Consider the following 22,701-nt stretch of genomic DNA (forward strand, 5'->3'; position numbering starts at 1 on the left):
GCAGGCTAGGTACACAGTTGCATACTTAATATTTTAAAATCTGTCTTTGTTGTTGTTATTAGAGAGAGAAATAAATGGTAGGCAGGTCTCAAATACACATACATAGATTCAGGCCCACTGACGGGGGGGCAAAGAGGGCAATTGCCATGGAGCCCAGGTGATTTTAAAGGGCCTGGGGGCTGCCACTGCTGCTGCAGTAGCTAAGACCAGCATGGCCAGGCTTCCACATGCCCGCCTGGCTGAAGAGCGTAGCCAGCAGCTCTCTGGGCACGAGCCAGCGCAAGCGCAGCACCGCCCAAATGTCTGTGTGGGCGTAGCTTGTGTGTGTGTGCACCAGCCGCCGCATACGGTCCCGCTCCACACCCAGGTGGCAACACCATGCCGATGCGCCGCGGTAGCCCACTGACTGTTCTGCCCTGGGGCCCGGAATTGCTGTCGGCAGGGCCTGTATAGATGGATTCATTGTAATCCAGCATAATTCTACTATACATCAAAAGCGATACAGATAAATAGCATATCACAGATTCAAATTTAGTAATACTACAGCAGGATCAGCAACCTTTCAGAAGCGACGTGCCGAGTCTCCATCTATTCACTCCAATTGAAGGTTCCGCGTGCCAGTAATACATTTCAACATTTCAAGAAGGTCTCTTTCTGTAAGTCTATAATATATAACTAAACTATTGTTGGATGTAAATTCAAAAGGTTTTAAAAATGTTTAAGAAGCTTCATTTAAAATTAAATTAAAATGCAGAGCCCCCCAGACTGGTGGGCAGGACCCGGGCAGCGTGAGTGCCACTGAAAATCAGCTCACGTGCCGCCTTCGGCACACGTGCCATAGGTTGCCTACCCCTGTACTACAGTATGGGCCAAATTCTGGCTGATGCAGGGTAGTGCGTGACCCTCTTACTTCTGATGGGCACAAAAATACCCATCACAAGCAGTATGAAAATTTGCACCTATTCTTGAGACCAACTCTTTGTGCTTCTTGCTCCCTCATGTGCTCTGTTCTAAGAGTAGCTACAGTTTGCATGGGGGCAACTCTTTACAACTCTTACTTCAGATGGCTGCATATGTCTTTGAATGTATTCATGTGGCCAATGCCCATTTCCTCGTGACTGTGCCCTTTGACGTCCTGCTCTTCCCAGCCGATCTAGAGTGGTCTGTGCTCTGTGACTTCCTAAAGCTTGTAAACTGAGCTGACAGCCTTCTTCCAACATGCACTGCCTGTCACTGTTCTGCTGTGCAGGAATGAGCATCCTGACCGAAAACTTGGCCCTGTATCCATGGCTAGTCCACATGTTTGTTGTTCTGTTTCAATCCTATTTGGTTAGCACCCATTCTCGGTGTGGCCAGCTCTGCACAGTTCACATTGGCTTCAACGGGAACCACCTCTGACAATCAGGCCCTTAATGCTCATGCAGGAGTTCTCTATTCAGAGATGACAGACTGATGCATCTGGCATCCATCTTAATAGACAAATTGGAAGTGACCGGCAAAACTACTTCTTTCTTGAGGGTGACCTTCAAAGGAAAACAATGAGTTTCTGTTTTGGTTTGGTTTTTTTGGTTTGGGGTGTGTATATGTGTTTAATGACATGCATAAAGAGGCCTGAAAGAGTTTGGGATTTTTTTAAGCAGCTGTTGTGGAGGAAGAGGTTTTTTAATCTTAGAAATAACAGGAATGTCAAATCTGATCTCTGTTTTTGCTGGAGGTTTCTTTGGATGACTCAGATATGTGGGAGTTTTCTCACTGTTTAAATGAAGGGGGACAGAGTACTGAATCTTCAACAAAGAGAAATTACTCCCAGGAGCTGAACAGGTGCTAAACACCTTGAGTTTTATTGTTTGCAGTGGTACTGTAGGCATGTTGGTCCCAGGCTGTTACAGAGACAAGGTGGGTGAGGTAACTTCTTTTATTAGACCAACTTCTGTTGGTGAAAGAGACCAGCTTTCCTGTTACACCAAGCTCTTCTTCAGGTCTGGGAAGGGTACTCAGAGTGTCACAGCTGAATACAAGGTGGAACAGATAGGTTAGCATAAGCAGTTAACACATCAAAGAGACCATTCAAGGTGAAATGGCCAGTTGATACCCTTCCCGTTATAGGACAAAAAAGGGGTTACAGGTTGTTGAAATAAACCATAAATCCAGGATCTCTATTAAGATGATGATTTTTAGTGTCTAGCAAAGTCATAAATTTAAGCTCCCAGGCTAGTCTTTTGAAATTGTTGTGCAGGTTTCATTTGAGGATGAGGACTGAGAGGTCAGATCTAGAGTGGTCGTGTTGTGAAAATTGTTCACCCACGGGTGATATGGTGTTTTTGTCTTTTTATCATTTTTCTGTGAGTTCATTCTTGAACCAGCCACTTCACCTTGAATGGTCCCCTTGGTCCCCTAGAATATGTGTTAAATACTTCTGCTAAACAATCTGTTCCACTTCGTATTTAGCTGTAACACTCTCAGTACTTTCCCCAGACCTGAAGGAAAGCTCTGTGTAGCACGAAAGCTTGTGTCTCTTACCAATAGAAGTTAGTCCAGTAAAAGATATTACCTCACCCATCTTGTCTGAGCTTGAGTTTTAAACAGTCTGAATAAAAATCACTTCCCTCCCACACACCCCAATTAATCATGTTTTACTTGTTTGGCTTCTCTGATCTTACAAACCTAGACACACATCCTGCAAAGGCCTACTCACATGCGTAACCAGTGCTTAATTTGTAATGAAAGAGGAGCCAGGGCTCAAACAATTTTTTTTACATTCATAACTAATGTAGCAAGCCCAGAGATGCTAGGGCTATGAATTGCCAAGCCTAGAGGTGCCAGGGCTCAACCCTGGAAAGCCCTGGCACAAATTTAAGCACTGAACTTTACATACAGTGCTGTAAGTTAAGCAAAGCATATATGTGGATCATTACAGGACAGGTGCTCTCCTGGATCTCCAGTCAGCCAACAGGGCTTTTCAAGTAAAACAGAGTAGACAAGGCTGAATTTCCAATGTAAAATACAAACAACCAGGAAAGAAATATATGTGGCCTTTTTCATACCTCAAAGAAGCAATATAGATCATAAACCCAATTTTTATTTTCCTTTCCAGACCACCTTTCAGACTCATTGCCCATTTTGTATTAAAGTGGCAATGCACTCATCTAAAAGAAGAGAAATGCGTATGGTGGGACACAGGCCGCTTAGCTTTGCATACATTTTAATTTCAGATAACTAATCATTTAAATACTTCTTTTGTTCTTAGCTAGAATAAAAACATCCTAGAGTAAATTGCATGCTGAGGCACCAAGAGCTCTTTCTCCCTATTATCAAAGTCACTAGGCAATTTCTAACAGGCCCAGCGGAGAATTCCTCCAGCAGTAGTATCTCGATCAATATTTAAGGCACTGAGCAATGCAGTTCTCTCAGCCTGTGGATGTTTCTGCTTTGCTTGGGTAAATGTTTGATTTTAGCGACATGAAAGCAATGTGAGAGCTGAGCTGTGAATGTTAATTCAATGGAGATAAACAGCATGGCTGAGAGATAAGTGGGAGGAACTGTTAATGCTACAGGAATGTGATAATCATCTTCTCAGGGGAAAAAATATTCCAGGGGTTTTGCCACCCCAAGCAGCCAAAAAAAAAAAAGAAAAAAAAGCCGTGATCGCGATCTGTGGCAATTCAGTGGGAGGTCCTTCGCTCTGAGCAGGAGCAAGGGACCCTCCGCCGAATTGCCGCCGACTACCTGGACGTGCTGCCCCTCTCTGAAGTGGCCGCCCACAGCTCCTACTTGCTAAGCTGGTGCCTGAAGCCAACCCTGCTTGGGACCACTATTAAAAAGAAATAAGGGATGGAAAAGGAAAGGAGATACTCCTAAAGAAGTAGTCCCCTGACCCTTCCTCTCTTGCTGCTCTGACTGCCCCCTCAAATCCCTGTCCCCTAGCTCTTTGTCTTCCTCATCGGGCCCCTACATAATCTTGCCCATGTCTAGATCTCTTCTCTCATTCTCTTCTGCTCTCCACTTGCCCCTGTGCCCCACCGAATCCTCTCCCATTACTGCCTTTCTATACACTCGGGCACTGACTCAGCAAAGAACATAAGAGCCTGAACTTGTGGTTAAATCCCACTAAAGCCAACCGGATTTAGGCTTGGTCTACACTTAAAACAGCTGTTGGCCTTGCTACAGTTTCCAGGGGCATGAAAAATCCACACCCTGAGCACCGTAGCTGTGCTGACCAAATAGATGTGGCTAAAGATTGCTTTGATCATCCTAGCTCAGGTAGGTGGAGTTCCTACAGCAATGGAAAAAAACCCTTTTCATTGCTGTTGTCTGCATCTACACTATGGGGTTGCAGCTGCCTAATTACGGCATTGCTGCCCTAGCGCCCATAGTGTAGATGTTCTTAGGCTTAAGTGCTTTGCTGAATCAGGGCCTCTCACCTTTGCATTACCTGACATGCTCCTCCCCCTGATGCTTGGAACAGTTTCCCACGTCCTGCCCAGCAAGCTCTCTCAAACTGCTCCTTCACATCCCTTCTTAAACCTGCTTCCTCCAGGGATCCTTCCTACCTTATTCTGCTTACCAATAATCTTGCCTTGTTCACCCTTCTGCAAACTGTAGTGCCATATTCTGTCTCTGTTAGCTGAGTGTATATTTTTGTTTGGTGCTGAAACAAAGAACCAGAAAAAATTGTTTTGGGTGGTTTTTACCCTTGGAGGAAAAAAATTAAGCACATCTAACTAAATTTCACCACAAAACGTCTTTTCGAAATGAAAAGTCAGAGTTTCATTTAGAAAATGTCTAAACAAGCCATTTTGACTTTTTACTTTCATTTTTTATTCAACCAAAACTGTGTTAAATTCAACCTGAATTTGTGGATAGTTTTTGTCCATCACAAGACTGCATTTTCTAGCAAATGAACTATTTGACAAAAATTTTTTGCCCAGCTCTAATCAAAAGCTTCTCAGGGCCGTGGATGTGCCTTACTCAGTGTTTATAAAGTACCATGACCACTTATGGCACAATCTCAGTGATATCTGCACTCAGTAATGGAGATTATGAATAGGTTATTTTGAGGAAACTGAAAAGCTTTCATCCTGAGAAACTTGTCCCGGCCCCCCCGTCTCCCAACACTGAGTGGTTTTACTCAAACCTGACATGACACTTCATTGAGCGTCTTTCATCTGGGAGTTCCTTTTGCTGGTCTTACAGCTGCAACTATAAATTGCTTCTGTGAAACAAGCAGGAATGGAATAATTACTCTAGCTTATGAATTATTTTATTAGCATTTCAAAAAGGAATCTTATTTCTGTACACACTGCCCATTTACATTGCACTTCAAATCAATGGTTGGAGGTGGAGGAAGAGTAGAGATCGTCAGAATGTTTGGTGACAGTTTAAGTGTCTCAAATCATCATTCAACTGAAGGTTCAAATGCTAATTGTTTCACTATAATATTTTCTAAATGATGTGATTCAACCCATCAAGTGCTGGGGGCCAAATCATGGTAGCATCAAATCCAATGGCAAACTCCTAACAACTTCACTAGCAACAGGAATTTGCTCTAAATGCCTGATTCAATGTGTAGCTGTAAGAAATATGCAGGGATTGAGCAACTCATAAAGGGGTTACATGTGAGTTCTCTGCCCTACTGGTACAGTCTGCTGGCCGTCACTGGTTTTGCTTTTTACAGCTGATAGGTTCTTACTAGACTATAGGAAAAACATTCTTTACAGACTTAATTATATGTTCACTATGTTATCTGCTCCAGAGTGTGTCAAGGGACTCAAGACTTGGCTCTCTCACATTTGCTATTGCTCAAAAGAGCAACAGCTTAGATAATTATTAGGTCTGTTACTTAAATATCCATGAACTGACTGAGGCACTTAATAACAAACAGAGTGTATTCTTCTGATTGCCACCCTGTTCAGCACTTAGTCTTCATGCTAGCAGCCAAGCGGACGCAACCACATAGACAAGATGAGGAATCAGAGGGCTTTAAAAGTCGAGGCTGCACGTCGTGTTTAAGATTTATTCAACTCCCTTCATGAACTCCAGGAATTCTGCAAAGCAAGGGAAATTAAAGACACGTATTTTAGATGACAACCGGAGAGTCAGTGTGTAGCACTTCACACTCTTTCTGGGTATCTCCAGAATCATCCTTCTTCTCTCACCCATTTTCTCCCCTTCACAATTCCAAATGCCTAACAATATAGCTAGCTTTGCTCCAGCCAGGGAGAGGTTTGTTACTCCTCCTGGAAGTGCCACTAACGTGATTCAGCACAATGAAAGATCTGCAGTACAGACAGACTTAGAGGAGGCTTGCTAGCTGGAGTCTGGGCTTAGTAGACAGGTGGTCAAATTTCGTCTTATAAATCAGCATAGCCTCGCTGAAATCAATAGATAGATGCCAATCTATATCAGATGAGGCTCTAGCTCAAGATATCTAACGTTCGGAGCAACAATTCTCTAAAAATGCCCTGTGCGTACAGTTTGAAACTGCAGCTCCCATTTTTTTAACAAATCATATTCACTGGAGCTGGTCGGGAATTTTAGAAATGTTGACAACAGTTAAAACCCAACCCTTTTTTTAAACCAGCTTCATTGAGTGGCTGAAATGTTAAAATTCTGACAAAATGTTGTTGACAAGCTCTCATGTGCATGTAATAGTTTTATTTTTCAGTTTCTGACAGTGATAATGACTCCAGAGCATGGATTGTGCTAGAGACTGGTGCCTGTGTAGGTATGATGAACAAGGCCGGCTCCAGGCACCAGCAAAGGAAGCAGGTGCTTGGGGCGGCCAATGGAAAGAGGCGGCACGTCTGGGTCTTTGGCGGCAATTCAGTGGCAGGTCCCTCAGCCCCTCTCGGAGGGAAAGACCCACCACCAAATTGCCGCCAAAGAATGGAGCGGTATGGTAGAGCTGCCGCCGAAGTGCCGCCAATCGTGGCTTTATCTTTTTTGTTTGGTTGGTTGGGTTTTTTTTGTTTCACCACTTGGGGTGGCAAAAAAACTGGAGCCGGCTCTGATGATGAAAGCTCTGATCCTGCAGCTTGGTGCATTCAGATTAGTCCAGGTGCCTGCATAGAAGCCCTTTGGAGTTCTGTGGGAGCACAGGAGTCCACTTGCATGGAGTCAGTTTCAGGATCAGGGCCTACGTAATTATATTTCTCTGAAGAAGGTACCATCCAAGACACCCCACTATGAAGTCAGTTGTGTTGTTTGTGTGTAACGGAGAAGAGAATTTGGCCACTAACCTCCTGTTGTCAGATCTCTAGTCCTTTAATGCACTCCCCGTGACCAAGAGTTTGATAACAGCAGCCTGGCCTCAGTTTCCCCTTTTTGGTATTCTGAAATGTGGCCTATAGCACTTGGCCTCTCTTTACAGCTCCAGACCCTTTGTCTGTGTCATTGGAATCTCTCCCCTTCTGGAGCGGTAAGGGGCCTCCCGCCACTAGGCCTGGAGCAGGGGTGGCCCTAGACATTTCGCCGCCCCAAGCACAGCGGCATGCCGCGGGGGGGCGCTCTGCAGGTCGCCGGGAGGGCGGCAGGTGGCTCCGGTGGACCTCCCGCAGGCGTGCCTGTGGAGGGTCCGCTGATGCCGCGGACCGCTGGTCCCGTGGCTTTGGCGGACCTCCCGCTGGCGTGCCTGTGGGAGGTCCACCGAAGCCACGGGACCAGCGCCTGTGGGAGGTCCACTGAAGCCACGGGACTAGCGGACCACTGAAGCTGCAGGACCAGCAGACCCTCCACAGGCGTGCCTGCAGGAGGTCCACTGGAGCCGCCTGCCACCCTCCCGGTGACTGGCAGAACGCCCCCCGCAGCATGCCACCCCAAGCACGTGTTTGGTGTGCCGAGGCCTGGAGCCGCCCCTGCCTGGAGCCCAGTATCCTTCTTTTCCTTCTTCACCAGGGAAGGAACAAAAGAAGCAAAAACTGAAAAGTCCAACAGTCTTATGTTAGGGCTGCCAGTCCAAATCTGAGGCTTCAGCAGTCGCTGCCCCTTCCCTCCAAGCTCGCCCTCTCCTCTGGGTCCCAGCCCAGGAAATATATATTAGGCAGTCAGGGGCATTTGTTTAGTTCCTGGGCTGCTTTCTGCCTACAGCCTTTGCGGGCCTCTTCCATATGGCACCCTTCTGCCTGGAAGTTGATCTCTCTGGGCAGCTTTGCCTCATCTGATGCTGTGGAGCTTCCCTATGATGGCCCCCAGCCTCTCCAGCAGCCATCCTGCTCTGTCTGGGTTGCAGCTTTTTATCCCATCTGTTTGCTCACAAGCCACTGAGCCCACAGCAAGGGCAGCGATTGCTCTCTTCATTCTGTGCCCTGCCGCGGGGTCTGCACACCCGACCTGCCTTCCCTAGGTAGTTCTGGCAATAATAATAATACAAAAGTGGCACAGGCAGTTATAAAGCAGAATCTTTATCAACACCCTTCTTTGTATGGTCTAGGGAAAAACCTAGCCAGCTCTTCAAACTTCTACCTGCGACTCTGTGTGCATAATGAACCATATCTATGCGAGCTAAGGGGGCACTTTCAATACACCTCTACCCCGGTATAACGCTGTCCTCAGGAGCCAAAAAACCTTACCCCGCTATAGGTGAAACCGCATTATATCGAACTTGCTTTGATCCGCCAGAGTGTGCAGCCCCGCCCCCCCGGAGCGCTGCTTTACCGCGTTATATACGAATTTGTATTATATCGGGTCGCGTTATATCGGGGCAGAGGTGTACCTCTCACCAACGAACGTAGCACTGGTGCAAGCAAATTCAAAGGTTTGTTCTTCCCAAATATTGCATGTGTAGATTCAGAAGCTATTCTGAAAGCATGGGACTACCAAATGTCATGTTTCAGAGCCTGAACCAAACCTTCTGGAATTTGGAGAGACTGGATCCAGATCTTGATTTTGCACTGGTTCATTGCCTCTGTAGTGGGTGGAAACCAATATCTACATCCTTCAATATTGGAGGCAAGGGGTTAAATCTGTACCTAGGTCTGCAGCCTGCCTAATTTTGAAGCTGGCTCATACCTCTATGAAAGACCAAATCCTAATCCCATAGCCGTACACTCTCAAACTTTGTGGGAATTAAAACCTGGATCTGAATTGTGAGTCTTAGGCCCATCTCTATTATATACTACTTACATCTTTTGTTAAGGCTCTGAGTTCCTGAGGACAATGGATATCCCATTTTTACTTTTAACCGAATTATGCACAAAAACACACCTACCATCATAGTCAATCTTGCCATCATTGTTTTTGTCTCCATCCCTCATCAGTTCCTCTATGTCATCTTCAGTGATGGTCTCTCCTGTAGCCTGTAGCATGATCTTTAGTTCGTCAAGGTCAATGTATCCATCAGCATTTCTGTGCAATGACAGAATGGCTCAAAGATAAAAACCAAAAATACTGTAAATGGATGGACAATTGCACCCCATGTTACATCACTTCCACTTGGTCTCCAATCTGTTTTTTATCAGCAATTGCCCATTAGTGACTCATTGTCTCTGGTTTCCTGTCATGAATTGGTAGGATAAATAAATGAGGGGACACCAACTCTCCCCTTTCTGCAGGTCTCTATGGGAGTAACCCTACAGGATTTGTGTGCCTCCTGAAACAAAGAAAGCAGAGAATAGTAACTATTTGCTTCTGCTAGTGAATTAAGGGATGGTCTTCATGGACATATAGTACATGGAGAAGTAAAAGTCTTTTGCAAGTGATGAAGACCTGATTCAGCAAACTGCTGAAGCATGTGCTTTGGTCCATTTTGAAATAGGGAAATTCTTTGATTTTCCCTGGAGGAGACATTTTTACATACCAACTTCTGCTGAAGGGGAAATGTTAACTTATGAAAAGTAATATCAAAAGACAGCCCTTAATATTATATATTTCTTTTTCAAAACTACTTGTGGCACCAGATCTACTCAAGATTCACGTCTCTGGCAATTTTTGTGTAGATAAGCAATGTCTGAGCAAGTTCAGCCTATAATCTATCATCCTAACAATTAGATACAGGAATCATCAAAACTTAATTACAACCTAATTTCTTTAAATAGAGCCAGGGACAAGATTTCAATGAGTCTTAACTATGGGAAAGTTAAGAGTTAATATAACTCGGAACAAAAGGGGTCTGACACAGAGCTAACTTTCTAAAAGGACCCGTTTTAAAATGAATTTTAATTTATAAACTAATGAATGGCTTTACTTGAAAATTCTCAGAAAATTAATTCTGTGCTCAAAGAATATGTGCTGTTGTTTTGTGTTCTTCAGATATCACAGAGTGGTTGGTTGCTGCTTTCAGCGCAAAATTCAACTGCATTGTAACTATGGGGACATATTCAGCAGCACCATAACTGTTGGGAGATGTTAGGGTTAAGTAAAAACCTGCGAAGCTGCTGGTATGCTGACCTGGCATTAGGGAAGGAAGGCATAGACAAGCAGTATTTCTTCATTTAATAAATAAGTTTCCATTCTTTTCCCTTCCCTGTTGCTTGTTGAGAATTGATAAGGCCTGCAGCTGCATAAGAAATGTAGTTGTCTAAAAAAAAATGTAGTCGTGTAAAAGAAGTGTTATCTCCCCCTTCCTTCTTTCCCAGCTACACAAGTGAGCCCTGAGTCAGAGTCCCTTCCTCCCTCCCCTGAGAACTGCTCATGGCCCCTACCTCCCTCCCCTGAGAACCGCTGATTAAGGAAATTTGCAGCAACAAATTGCTGCAAAGAAATGTATTTCCAAGGTAAAAATGCCTGTATAACATGTATAATGCTGTGAATAAAAGCTAGGGGTGGGTATACTAATTCTATGGGTGCTTTTATTACTTAATAAAGATTTTGGGGGTGTTGTACTGGGTGTAGGCATTTACATACTAACTTAAATAAAAAGAGTGTGCTGTAACTAAACCAGTGCTTACTTGACAATTGGGCCAAGGGGAACAAGTATTGCAATAAAGAAGCCCATACTCAAATCCACCTCTGGCTCAACCTGCTCCTTTTCTTCTAACAATAATAGCTAGCAGTGTTGTTTCTTGTTTTAGTGTATTACATTCCAGTCTCTTACTTATCAAACATTCTGAAGAGATCTGAGAGTTCCTCTTCTGATTTTCCTTTGCTGTCATCTTTCATACATCGGACCATCATAACTAAGAACTCATCAAAGTCTACAGTGCCACTGCCTGAAGGTGAAATAAACAAGGTTTAGATTACACTACAATCTAGAAGGCAATCTTCTGGGGGGTTTGGTTTTGTTTTTTTGTTTTTTTTTGACAAACAGGCATATACATAAAACAGAGATTAAGCTTTTATTTAGTAATCCAGCCACAGATTTCATGTTAGTAGCACTAAGGAGTGGGTAACAGATTATGGGATGGATTCACCATTGATTTGCACCTTATGTAGTCATATAAACAAGTGCAAATTGAATATAAAACACAACTACTCGTGTAAATGTGTGGAAAATTCTGATCTGATAACACTTGACACTCTTGTTGCACAGATGTAAATTACTATGGAAGCTGCAAGACAGTGGAGAATCAAGCACCATATTTTTTATGCTGATGGTATGTTATCATTTGTTGTTTAAATGACACTGGCAAGATATTTTCCTTAATTCTTAGCATAAATTTTCTTGCTTTTGGTTTTAACAAGCTTTTGGAAGCTTGGAACTGAAATCTTTATCAGTTTCTTTCCTAGATTGTTTTCTGGCAATCTGCACATGCTGGCTTGTTATTGTGGCGTTGTTTGTGGGTATATTGTTGTGCATGTACGTGTCCATACACTGAATAATTTGTTTTGGGATTAAAACACTGCACATCTATAATTCCAAGGAATTTGCAAGCACAGAAGAAAAAAAATGGTGGATCAAATTTTCAACCTATAATCTTTGACATGTCCTTTTCTATATCCTTATATTGCCCTCATCACTGTAGTATCTGAGCACCTGTGTCTCTTAAAAAAGGTTTGAGAAATCTCTGTGCTTCCGTTATAATAGTAATATTTCTAGTGCCTTCCATCTGTTACACTGGAGTATTCAAAGGCATCTAAGACACTTAAGCATTCATTGAAATTCAGTGGGTGTCTGCGACCCTTTGAAAATCTCAGCTTTAGCATTTTATAACCTACGGCCCCAGTCTTGCAACTTATTCCAGACAGGCAGAGCTCTGCATCCACAGAGTTCTGTTAAAGTTCCACTAGGGTGGATTGGTCCACCTGCATAGTTCAACTGGCAGGATTGAGCCATGTGTGCCCACAATAGCTCTTCAGTGCATCAATTTATGCAGTGTGTAGTGGCATCCAATTGGTGCACAGCATGCTGCAAAGACATTGCAGAGATGGGACTGTGGCCAATAGCCTTGTGGCCAATTCAAAGTCTTACACAAAATGGCATTTTATCTTTACTGTCCACTCCACACAGAATGTCCGTGTCTACAGTATTACCAGAGTGATCCACCTACATTAACCAGTTTGTCTTACTCCAGAATTATGAAGATGGAGGTAAAAACCACCAGAGTTTGGTTGTTTCCAGGGTGTCTCAACTTTAATTTATAAACTGATGAATGCCTTAACTTGAAAATTCTCAGAAAATTAATTCTGTGCTCAGAGAATCTACTCAACTGATCTACTTTCTCTGGTAGAAGTAGAGTGCACTCTGTTTTCTTTCATGTGATTCTTGTGCCTTCAAAGCCTGACTGCACAGTATTTAAGGTCCAGCTAATAACCACTACTATTCTGGCCCCCTGTAAATGCTTTGCAATGCACTGACACCTAGAGGATTTAAGAGAATAGCTTACCATCTTCATCCACCTCATCTATCATCTCCTGCAGCTCCTCGGGGGTTGGATTCTGCCCCAGCATTCTCATCACCTTCCCCAGTTCCTTTGTGCTTATGCATCCGTCCTCAGCACCCAGGACGAAGATGTCAAAGGCAGCCTTGAATTCTAGAGAGGAAAAGGAGAAATGGAGGGATTTGCCCTTTTAATACGAGTTCGCACACAGGAAATCAAAGGGAGTTTCATTGCTGTGGTGATTCAAAAATGGACAGACTTCAACAGCGTATCTGCAGAAGACTTTTTAGCTGTGTCAATGGAAGTCAAACTTAATACCTCCACCTCCCCTGCATTGGTGTGAAATCAATCATCCTGCTAGGGTAAGCTCCACTCAACACCCAATTTAACACAGTGTGATCAACCCCAGTGGAAGAACTGAGGGATTCTTTGTCAGCCAATACAAAGTACAGGTGGAGATAGAGTGACCAGATATCCCAATTTTATAGGGGCACTCCTGATATTTGGGGCTTTTTCTTATATAGCCCTTATTACCCGCCACGTCCTGTCCCAATTTTTCAAACTTGCTGTCTGTTCACCCTGGTAGGATAGTCTAGACTAGACAGAGCTTAATGGCTCAAAGTTTGGATAAGTACCCAGAAGTTCCAACCAGAGGCTGCTCAAGACAATCTGCTGCCCTAGGCAAAGCTTCAGTGTGCTGCCCCCACTTCCTGCCACAGATGGGTGTATGGGCATGTGAATTATAGAGCACTGTAATGTGTTCCACTGTAACTGCCCTGTATAGACCTTCTGGCATGAACTAAAGGGCACCTAGTGCATGTTAACATAGTCCTGTTGACGCAGGACTACATCAGCACAAACTCGCTACCTCTTCATTCCAGCAGGGTCTAGATGAGGCCATTAGAGCGCTATATGTTAGAGAGTTTTGCAGTTCACACCCCTATAAACCACCTGTAGCACAGTGTAGACAAGCATGAGCATTTAAAAAAAAAATCACTTCTCCCAGAAATCTCTGTGCTGCCCCCAGAAATCTGGCCTTCAAGGCAGCTGCCTAGTTTACCTACAGCTAGAACAGCCCCGGTTCCAACTTCCCCACCACTGAACTTTCCAAGCATCTTAGCTCTACAAAATTGGGCTGGAACTCTCACGAGAACAGGCTTTGTAACAGGATTTCTGGTACTCCCTTTCCTTATTATTATCCAAGACTTTTGACACATAATTGCCCAGAAGCCCCTGTTCAGCACAGAACTCCACTGGTTTTCAAACTAGGGTATGCGAGCTCTCATCAGGAGTACACAAGGAAAAGCCTGTAATAGTGGACAATGCACTTTATTTAGCAAGACCTGGCAAACTAATCATAGGTATATATTATGACCCTATGTCAGATGGGGGTACATGGTAGACTACATTATTTGGAAAGGGATACACAGCCTAAAAAGTTTGAAAACTACTGTACTGATGTTGGTCAGACACATAAAAAGATCCTGTGCTTGCCCCAAAGAGCATTAAGACCAGAAATACCATGAAACATTATTGTAGCAATTCCACTGCCAGCCTCTTAGCCCTTTTTCTAAACTTGGGGATGAGAAGTCATTTGCTTTGCATTGTACTTTGACAGCTGGAAGTGTGGTTTTTCACTTGTGATAGCAATTGTTGACCCTGAGCTGGCCTGTTCAAGCCACAGGCTAACATCATGGGTTAATAGTGGATTGACTATCCATTACAGGAAGTATCTTCTGTCTACAATGGTGTCAGAGTAAAGCCACACGTACCATTTTTCTGTTCTTCTGTTAACTGCTCAACCTGTGATGAAAATAAAAAGAGAGCAAAATTCATTTTTTATTAAACTTAATCATTATCATTAATTGATAATACCACTTATATTGCACACTATTTGTTCAAAATGCTTTACAACCCTCCACTAATCTTCACAACAGCCCTTCTTGTGGAGTAAGAGGGACTTTTACCTAGATAGTTTTGGCATGGTCCCTTTTTTGGGGGCGGGAGGGCATACTGCATTATTCTGTTCCTCTTTTTTGAATATTTTACACTCCTCTGGAGTTAACATTATTTTTAACCAGAGTGTGAGTCTCAGGCATGTGGCATGATTGGTTTTTAGACAGTCAGGGCAGCATTTCATTATGCAGAGTTGGGGGACTGAGTGGGAGAAGCATTTTTCACACTTGAGAGCTACTGTGTGGTGGTTCTTCATATGGCTGATGTAGATGTAGAGCAGCAACTATAATTTCACAGTTAGCTTAAGCCAGATAATTGTGTCAGGAGTAGTGCAGAGCGTCACTGTGATGACTCCTTCATATTTGGGAATCGGACACTGAGTTGTTATATGTTCTCTGGTCTGTTCTGGGTGACCACAGTCACACACTGGAGAGTTTTTAATTTTCCATTTGTGCATCAGGTACCTGCGTCTGCAGTGGTTTGTGCAGGTGCGGCTTAAGGTTGCCCATAATCTTTGCAGAAGACCGAAGCCCAGGATCTTCTGTGTTTGGTCTTTCACAAGTTGTTTGTTTGTGACTTCTTGTGAACTCCATTCAGCTTTCCAAGCTTCATCAAGACTGATGTCACATCGTCAGAGGGTAAGCGCATGGATCCAAAAGAGCTTGTGTGACTTCAAGCAGTGCTGAGGGATGTCTTTGAGGTCCTAGTGGATGGGAAGACTTTACTTTTCCTCAGTTCGCTAGACTTCCTGGAGGGTTGCAGCATCGCGGCAAATGGATGGGCAAGTGATATACGAGAGCACAGGTAGCCATGATGTTGAGATCAACTTGAGGGTTCCAGTGATGCACCGCATTGCAGTGTTCAGTTGGACATCAACAAGTCAAGTGTGGCTACTTCTGGTCCATACCAGTGCACAGTACTCAGTTAAGGAGTAGACAAAGATGCTGATGCCCCCCTTTCCATCCCTCTGATTGTGCTTGCCAGTTTCTGGGCCAGGTTGACCCTGGTCTTCATCTTGGTGGCTACTTTCTTCAGGAGTGGAAAATGGCAGCCTTCATGTGGTCCACTCAATTAAGTGAGAAGTAACGACTAATGCCATCAACCCAGTGACCAAACATTGATCAACGATCTCCTAGTCTTCAGAGCAACAATGCAACTGTGTGATTAATTCTATCACTGAGAGTCTTTACACCAAGACTGGATGTCTGTTTAAAAGATGTTCTAGTGTGGCATCAGATTGTTGGGTTTCATGTAGAAATCGCTGGGTGAGGTTCTATGGCCTGTGTTGTGGAGGAAGTTTGACTACATGATCATAATAGACCCCTTTCACTTGGGCAGGATCTAGGTTTTTTGCCGCCCCCAAGCAAAAAAACAACCTCTGAGAGCGCAACTGCCGAAGCGAAAAAAAGCTGGTGCCTAGAGCCGGTCCTGCTTTTCCCCTTTAGAAGTATGAATCTACTGAACTATCTATTCCACTAATTTTGGGACAACCTTCATTAAAATTCACCTTTTATAAATTCTGATTTTGGATGAAGTATCGAGGGGCTATTGTTTTTTTGACATGTCTCCTACTGTTCAGCTCTCTTGGAGAACTCCAGGATGAGAATTTTAGAGCCCAGTCCCAGATGATTTCAATGGGAACAGGATTGGTCCCTTCAAGTATTATGGGAATGTGTTAGGTTTCCTGGTTTTATTGCATTGCTTTGATTATCAGAAGAACAGAGGGACTTATGTTCTTCCCTTTTCTGTTCTAGTCTTAAGTCACTGGTGCTCTAAAAGTGTGCTGAAAAGTGGAGGTAATACAGAGTCTGAAGAGGAACTAAATAAGGGTAACAAAATGAAACTGCATTACTACAGTTTAATGTGAAAAATCTTAGTGTAAAATTTACCCTGCCAAGTCCTTGAGTAAGTAGGCTTTGTGCTTTGGTGGGAATGGACGCCTGGATCTATGGACAGAGTGGAGGGCAGCTCCGCAGCCCTTCTACAGTCTATTGAAGTCTATGAGTACTCCCACAACCAGTGAAGCTGGCCTATCATGCCCTTGGTCCAATCCCCAAACTCTACATACCCATGGCCTTTTCAAGTTGCAGGAGCACTCTACTCTGCCTTATATAGAGGTAGTGGCTTTTCCCTGCCTGCCTGCTATGCATCATATGTAAATGAGTTCCTCTAGTCAGGTACTGAACTAATACTGGACTGTAAGATAATTTCCATCTCCTTTCCTGGTTATCAAGAGCAAACAAATAGTGGAGGCTTAGTGTAAATTTGAATTAATAAGATACATTTACAGGAACAGAACATAAGAACGTCAAACCAAAGGTCCATCTACCCCAGTGTCCTGTCTTCCGACAGTGGCCAACTCCAGGTGCCCCAGAGGGAATGACCAGCACAGGGAATCACTGAGTGATCCATTCTCTGTCGCTCATTCCCAGCTTCTGGCACACAGAGGCTAGGGACACCATCCCTGTCCATCCTGGTTAGTAGCCATTGATGGACCAATCCTCCATGAACTTAACTAATCATGAACAGCAAATAGGATTGTGTAGTTGAGTCATGTGCTAGTGGTCTGGACCAGTGGTTCTCAACCAGGGGTATGTGTACCCCTGGAGATTTGCAGAGGTCTCCAGGGGGTATTGAATTCATATAGATCAGTGTCTCTCAACCTGGGGTTTGCAGCCCCTAGAGGGGTCATGGGATGGGTTAGAGGGATCGCGAGTTGTCACGGAGTCCCCGGGCAATGCTCTGGAACTGCTCCCCACTAAGCCAGTCAGGACTTTGGGGAGCCTCCTCTCCCTTGGAGCAGACTTGTTCAGGGCAAGAAGCTCACACGTCTTCACCTCCTGGGTCTCTCCTTGGAGCATTCAGCATCCTCTGCCCCTCCGTGTGCTTCCCACAGTGAGCCCACCCAGGCGGGGTCCTAGGGAAGCCACAGGGTTCTGCACCCCCACTTTGCATTCAGACGTGACTCTTAGCCAGCAAAACAGAGGTTTATTCGACGACAGGAACAGGGTCTAAAACAGAGCTTGTAGATACAGCGAACCAGACCCCTCGGCCAGATCCATTCTGGGGCAGTGAGCCAGGCCCCTAGGTCTGCACTTCACTCCTCGTCCCCAGCAAGCTCCAAACTAACAACCCCCTCCAGCCCCTCCTCTCTGCTCAGCTCCTTTCCCGGGCCAGGAGGTCACCTGATCCCTTTGTCTCCAACACCTTCAGTTGGCACCTTTGCAGGGGAGGGGCCCAGGCCATCAGTTGCTAGGAGACAGAGTGCCAGGCATTTAGGTGCACTGGCCCTTTGCTCTGCAGCAATCACACACCTTTATTCCACCACCTAGATACCTAAGAACTGCCTAGGGGACACTGAGGCACCAACACAGTATTCAGAGCAAACATTAAGAACAGTCCCAGTTCGTCACACAAGTACAAGGCCGGCATTAGAGAGTGGCAAGCAGGGCAATTGCCCAGGGTCCCATGAAGCTAAGTTATGTGCTTCAGCCCCTGGTGACAGGGCTTCAGCTGCAGACAAAGGCTCATAAGTGAAAAATAGGTTCAAATATTGCACTGAAATGTAAGTGCACTAATTATATTCCAATCAATTATTTTATAATGATATGGTAAAAATGAGAAAGTCAGCAATTTTTCAGTACCGCTGTGCTGTGACACTTTGGTATTTTTATGTCTGATTTTGTAAGCAAGTAGTTTTTAAGTGAGTGAAACTTGGGGTATGCAAGACAAATCAAAATCTTGAAAGGGGTGCAGTAGTCTGGAAAGGTTGAGAACCACTGGTCTGGACAATGTTAGCACTTCTCCTCTCATCTGAACCTACTTCCCTCTCTCAGTTCATTCCTTCCTGATCTTGATGTTTCATTTAATGCCACATCCTATTCAACTGGCCTGCAGAATTCAGTGGTGCTTTCAGCTCCTTCCTGGTTTCTTTCCTCCAGCAGCTATCCAACTGCTACTGCTTGTCGCCACCCACACTCCTCTGTCACTAGGCAGCTCTATTTTGGTCCTGCCTTTGGTCCTGCTCTCGCAACATTTCCCTACTCCCTTTCTGGAATCAGTCTATGTAAATGGGACCCAAATCTGCAACCACTTTACCAGCCCATAACATAAGGCCAATGAACCACATCATTACCACCAGCTTCCCTAGGTTCTTAGTCTTATATCCCCAGTGTTGCCAATACACGCTGTTCCTGAGCTGTATCACGATCTTAATTCCAGTCTTGAGCCCTGACAGAGCTTTATCAATGCCCCTTAATCTGAAGCTGCAGCACCTGCTATTTCAGCCTTGGGCCTTTGTTGATAAGATCCTTGCAAATTTCTGCTAGAAAACTTCAAAGCCTGTTGTGAGGGCAGAGGCAAAAATGACCAGCATTTCTTACTGAGAAATGTTGACTTTTACAAACCACAAATGCAGAGGACAGACCAGGGAAGCTGATCCATCCATATCAGATGCAGATAACAATAGCAGCAGGATTCTTCTTCAGCATTGCATCACGTAATCTGAACCCTTTTGTCCAGCCACCCATGATGGAAGGCAGGCAGCTGCAGGCTGCTCTTCCATTGTTTTGGCAGTAAAACAGGATAGTTGGGGACTCTGAAGCTATGAGCTGTTCCCAGTAAATAAATGCCTATTGCCACTTTCATGCCTTCCATGTAACTCAACTCTTTTGGCATGTTAGCTATTTATAAGCCCCAATGATTGAGGTGCTGGAGATAAAGATAAACCTTCTGATTGTTCCCAGGAACTGAATGGCATTGGTATTTATCCTTGGGCCCTTTTATCTGGACACTTGTCCTTGGCACTGTTCTTAGCATGGTTCAGTGGAGTTTGAAAGCTTACCAAAATAGCTCTGCATTTGTATAACCTTATCTAGACATGAGTGAAAATGAAAATCCACTGGAGTCTCTTGGTGCATTTAGAGAAATTGGTGGGAGCTAATTCAATGCTTTATTAAAATGTGTCATCAACTTGCAACAAACCACAAATGGTCAATTCCTTTGGATCAAGCTAACCCTCTTTAACTAGTGCCTTTCTTTGTGTGCATAAATTTATAGATATAGGAATGTACTGTACATAAATTAAATGATGGGTAACAATAATGCTAGGAAGATCAATTCACTGCAAGGCTCTGGTAATAAGATAATAAACCATGAGGTGAAATTCAAGTGGTTTATGATCTCCCCAAGACCACATGATCTATTCATGGCCTTTTTCTTTTAGTGTCTATATCTTCTTGTTTTGGAGGTTGACTTCTTTCATTACTGCCTCAGTGTGTAAATGCTGAAGATGCTGTCATGATACATAAGCAGTGCCATAAGGTGCTGTCTTGGTTATTCCTTTTTTGGCTTTGTTCTTCATTCACTGTTTCCATCTGAAATTGTGCTGGTGAGAGCCAATCAACTTTGCCTTGCTTTAGTTACTTTCTAGATTTCTTCCAGTTTAATATTTTCTTACAGTACATATATTTAGGATCTTTTTTTATGGAATGGTCCAAGGAAATATCCTTTACACTCAGTTGTACTGCAATTTAGAACCACGTGTGTGCCTCAACCCAGTATTACTTTGCCTTTGTAAATTAATTACAATACAAATGCATCTATATTAACCTGCTTAAGACAGGAATCCCACTTCATCTATCTACATTACAGTTTTTTAATGGTTCTCATCAACATGGTATTTGAATGTGCCCCAAGCTAAAAAAATTGGCACAGCAAAGTCTCTACTGGACTTCATGGAGTCTTCTGGTCCTCTCTCTTTCTTGACTATAGAACACTACGCTTGGAGTAAGAAGTTTGTTGGTTATGGGAGATGGCATTTTTTTGTATTTGTGGCCCTTTTTTGAGCTAAACTCAAATTCCATTGAAATCCATGGAGTTAGATTAGGAATTAATTTGGTTTTCTGGGTCTTTGACCTGTATGGTGTTTAGCAGGTTGAGAGGTATGAAAGAGACTGAAAATTGTGCATGGGAAACCTTCCTCTATCCATCTCTTGACTCTAATTCTTCCTTTGTGCTAGACAGTGCATTCCATCCACCTGACTGACAGATCCATTTGGCTAATTGTTAGCATTGCTGGCTTTCAAAACGTTTCAACATTTTTTCATAACAATGTATGTGATGCTTCTAAACATTATGGAGCATGAGTCTAATAAAGAGCCAATTGCAGAGACATGAATTTTGTTTACTTCTATAGGTCACTTTTTTAATTTCATTCTTTTTGAGGACCTGGACTTTTGGCTCACTGAACCCAAGAGGACTGGGGTCTGTAGAACGGAGTCCCAGCTCAGTGCAGATCATAGATTAGTCTAATATGAAGAACAACTTGTTTTGTTGCCATGTGTCAACCATGATCCCTGTTCCTTTAGTATCAGAGGGGTAGCCGTGTTAGTCTGGATCTGTAAAAGCAGCAAAGAGTCCTGTAGCACCTTATAGACTAACAGACGTATTGGAGCATGAACTTTCATGCGTGAATACCCACTTCGTCAGATGCATGTCAGCAAAGTGGGTATTCACCCACGAAAGCTCATGCTCCAATACGTCTGTTAGTCTATAAGGTGCCACAGGACTCTTTGCTCCTGTTCCTTTAGGACATCTTGGAATTTTGAAAGAAATATCCACATTTGATTTATCTTAATGCTCTTGATAGAAATGTGAAGACCAACCTAATCAATTGTTAACTATCTGCAACACCATATATAACCCTGTAACCAACCACAAGAATCATGTACAGAACTTGGTAACACAGAATTCAAGGTAAAGAGATCATGCAATACAGATTCCGGAAAAATACCACTCTCATATTGTTCTGCCTCCATATCATCAGCTATTTAAGGTACAAAATAATGCTGCATCTTTACTGAGGGAAGACAAAATAGTTTGGGTTTATATAGTAAGCTTGGTATGCAGTGGTTGAAGGCAAAACTGCTTTCTCTTGTCTTCTTATAAAGCACAACCAGTATGTTTTACATTATAATTTTTTGCAGTGTAGATATCAAGAACAAGGGAAGAGAAATTACAAATCAGATCACTTATTTCCTAAGCCTTTATTAAAAGGGGTTTTCAAAATATATTTTGCAGAAAAACATTCAGCTAGGGAAGAAGCTTGGAAATGGCAGAATTTTAATACACAAAAATAACAATGCTTCAGTTTCAGCTTATTCAAATTCTCTTCAGTTCCCCATTGAAACAGTTGATCTGTCAAGTCCTGGATAAAGCAGTAACCATACCTGATACTTCAGTAGATTTTTCAAAATATATGTAAAATTATATTTACATGCCATCTCTCTATTTCACAACACAGAACCAGGGAAAGACTTATTACAAATAATTTAGCAGTTTATTTTTAGAAGAATCTGCTTACAAGAAGAACATTACATATTTAGAATGGCCATTGCATGAAAAATTCTATGTTCTGAACTAGAAGGTACCTCACTACAACTAACATTCCTAAGTGCATTTCATTGTTACATTAAGTACTTGTAGTGTAAAGATAGTTATTGCTGTGCTCTATTGTGGCTGTAGGAGATCAGCAAAAACTCTTTGAAACATCTTTCTAATACAACAAATGCACCCCCAGACTAAGGTACGTTTAAACATATTACTCACTGCTGCCTTGTAAATATCATCCATGGTTAGTAACTGCGGGTCAGGAGCTGGACAGAGAGGTCAAACAGTAAAGAGACAAACTTCAAGTCTCTGTCAGCTGTCCCCTCCTTCTATCCCTGCTAATATAGCAAGGTGTCAGCCCTAAATGTGTCACTCAGGGGCCGCTGCTCACCACATCAGCAATCTAATACATAACTATCAATGATACCCACTCCAAGTGAGAATTCCTCATCCCTGGGAGGAGGGGAGGGAAGGGGTATTGTGTGAGGCCAACAGCTGGCATTCCAAGGGCCCGATCCAGCTCTCATTGAAGTCAGTAAGCTTAATACTTTAAGTGAATACTGGCAAATATTTGTGTCAGGCTATGGGTCTGATCCTCTGGAAT

General features: G+C 43.4%; 1 protein-coding gene across 1 annotated transcript; it reads right to left on the reverse strand.

Annotated features, from left to right (window-relative positions):
- Positions 1 to 5,242: 5,242 nt before the first annotated feature.
- TNNC1 (troponin C1, slow skeletal and cardiac type) lies at positions 5,243 to 22,422 on the reverse strand. Its single transcript, XM_032805831.2, has 6 exons — positions 22,317 to 22,422; positions 14,525 to 14,555; positions 12,759 to 12,905; positions 11,030 to 11,144; positions 9,206 to 9,342; positions 5,243 to 6,044 (listed from the first exon to the last, which is right to left on the reverse strand). Exons 1-6 carry the CDS (start codon positions 22,338 to 22,340, stop codon positions 6,013 to 6,015), a joined length of 486 nt encoding a protein of 161 aa, XP_032661722.1. The 5' UTR covers positions 22,341 to 22,422; the 3' UTR covers positions 5,243 to 6,012.
- Positions 22,423 to 22,701: the final 279 nt, after the last annotated feature.

This window comes from Chelonoidis abingdonii, chromosome 16, assembly GCF_003597395.2.
Source record: "Chelonoidis abingdonii isolate Lonesome George chromosome 16, CheloAbing_2.0, whole genome shotgun sequence".
Lineage (NCBI taxonomy): Eukaryota > Metazoa > Chordata > Testudines > Testudinidae > Chelonoidis > Chelonoidis abingdonii.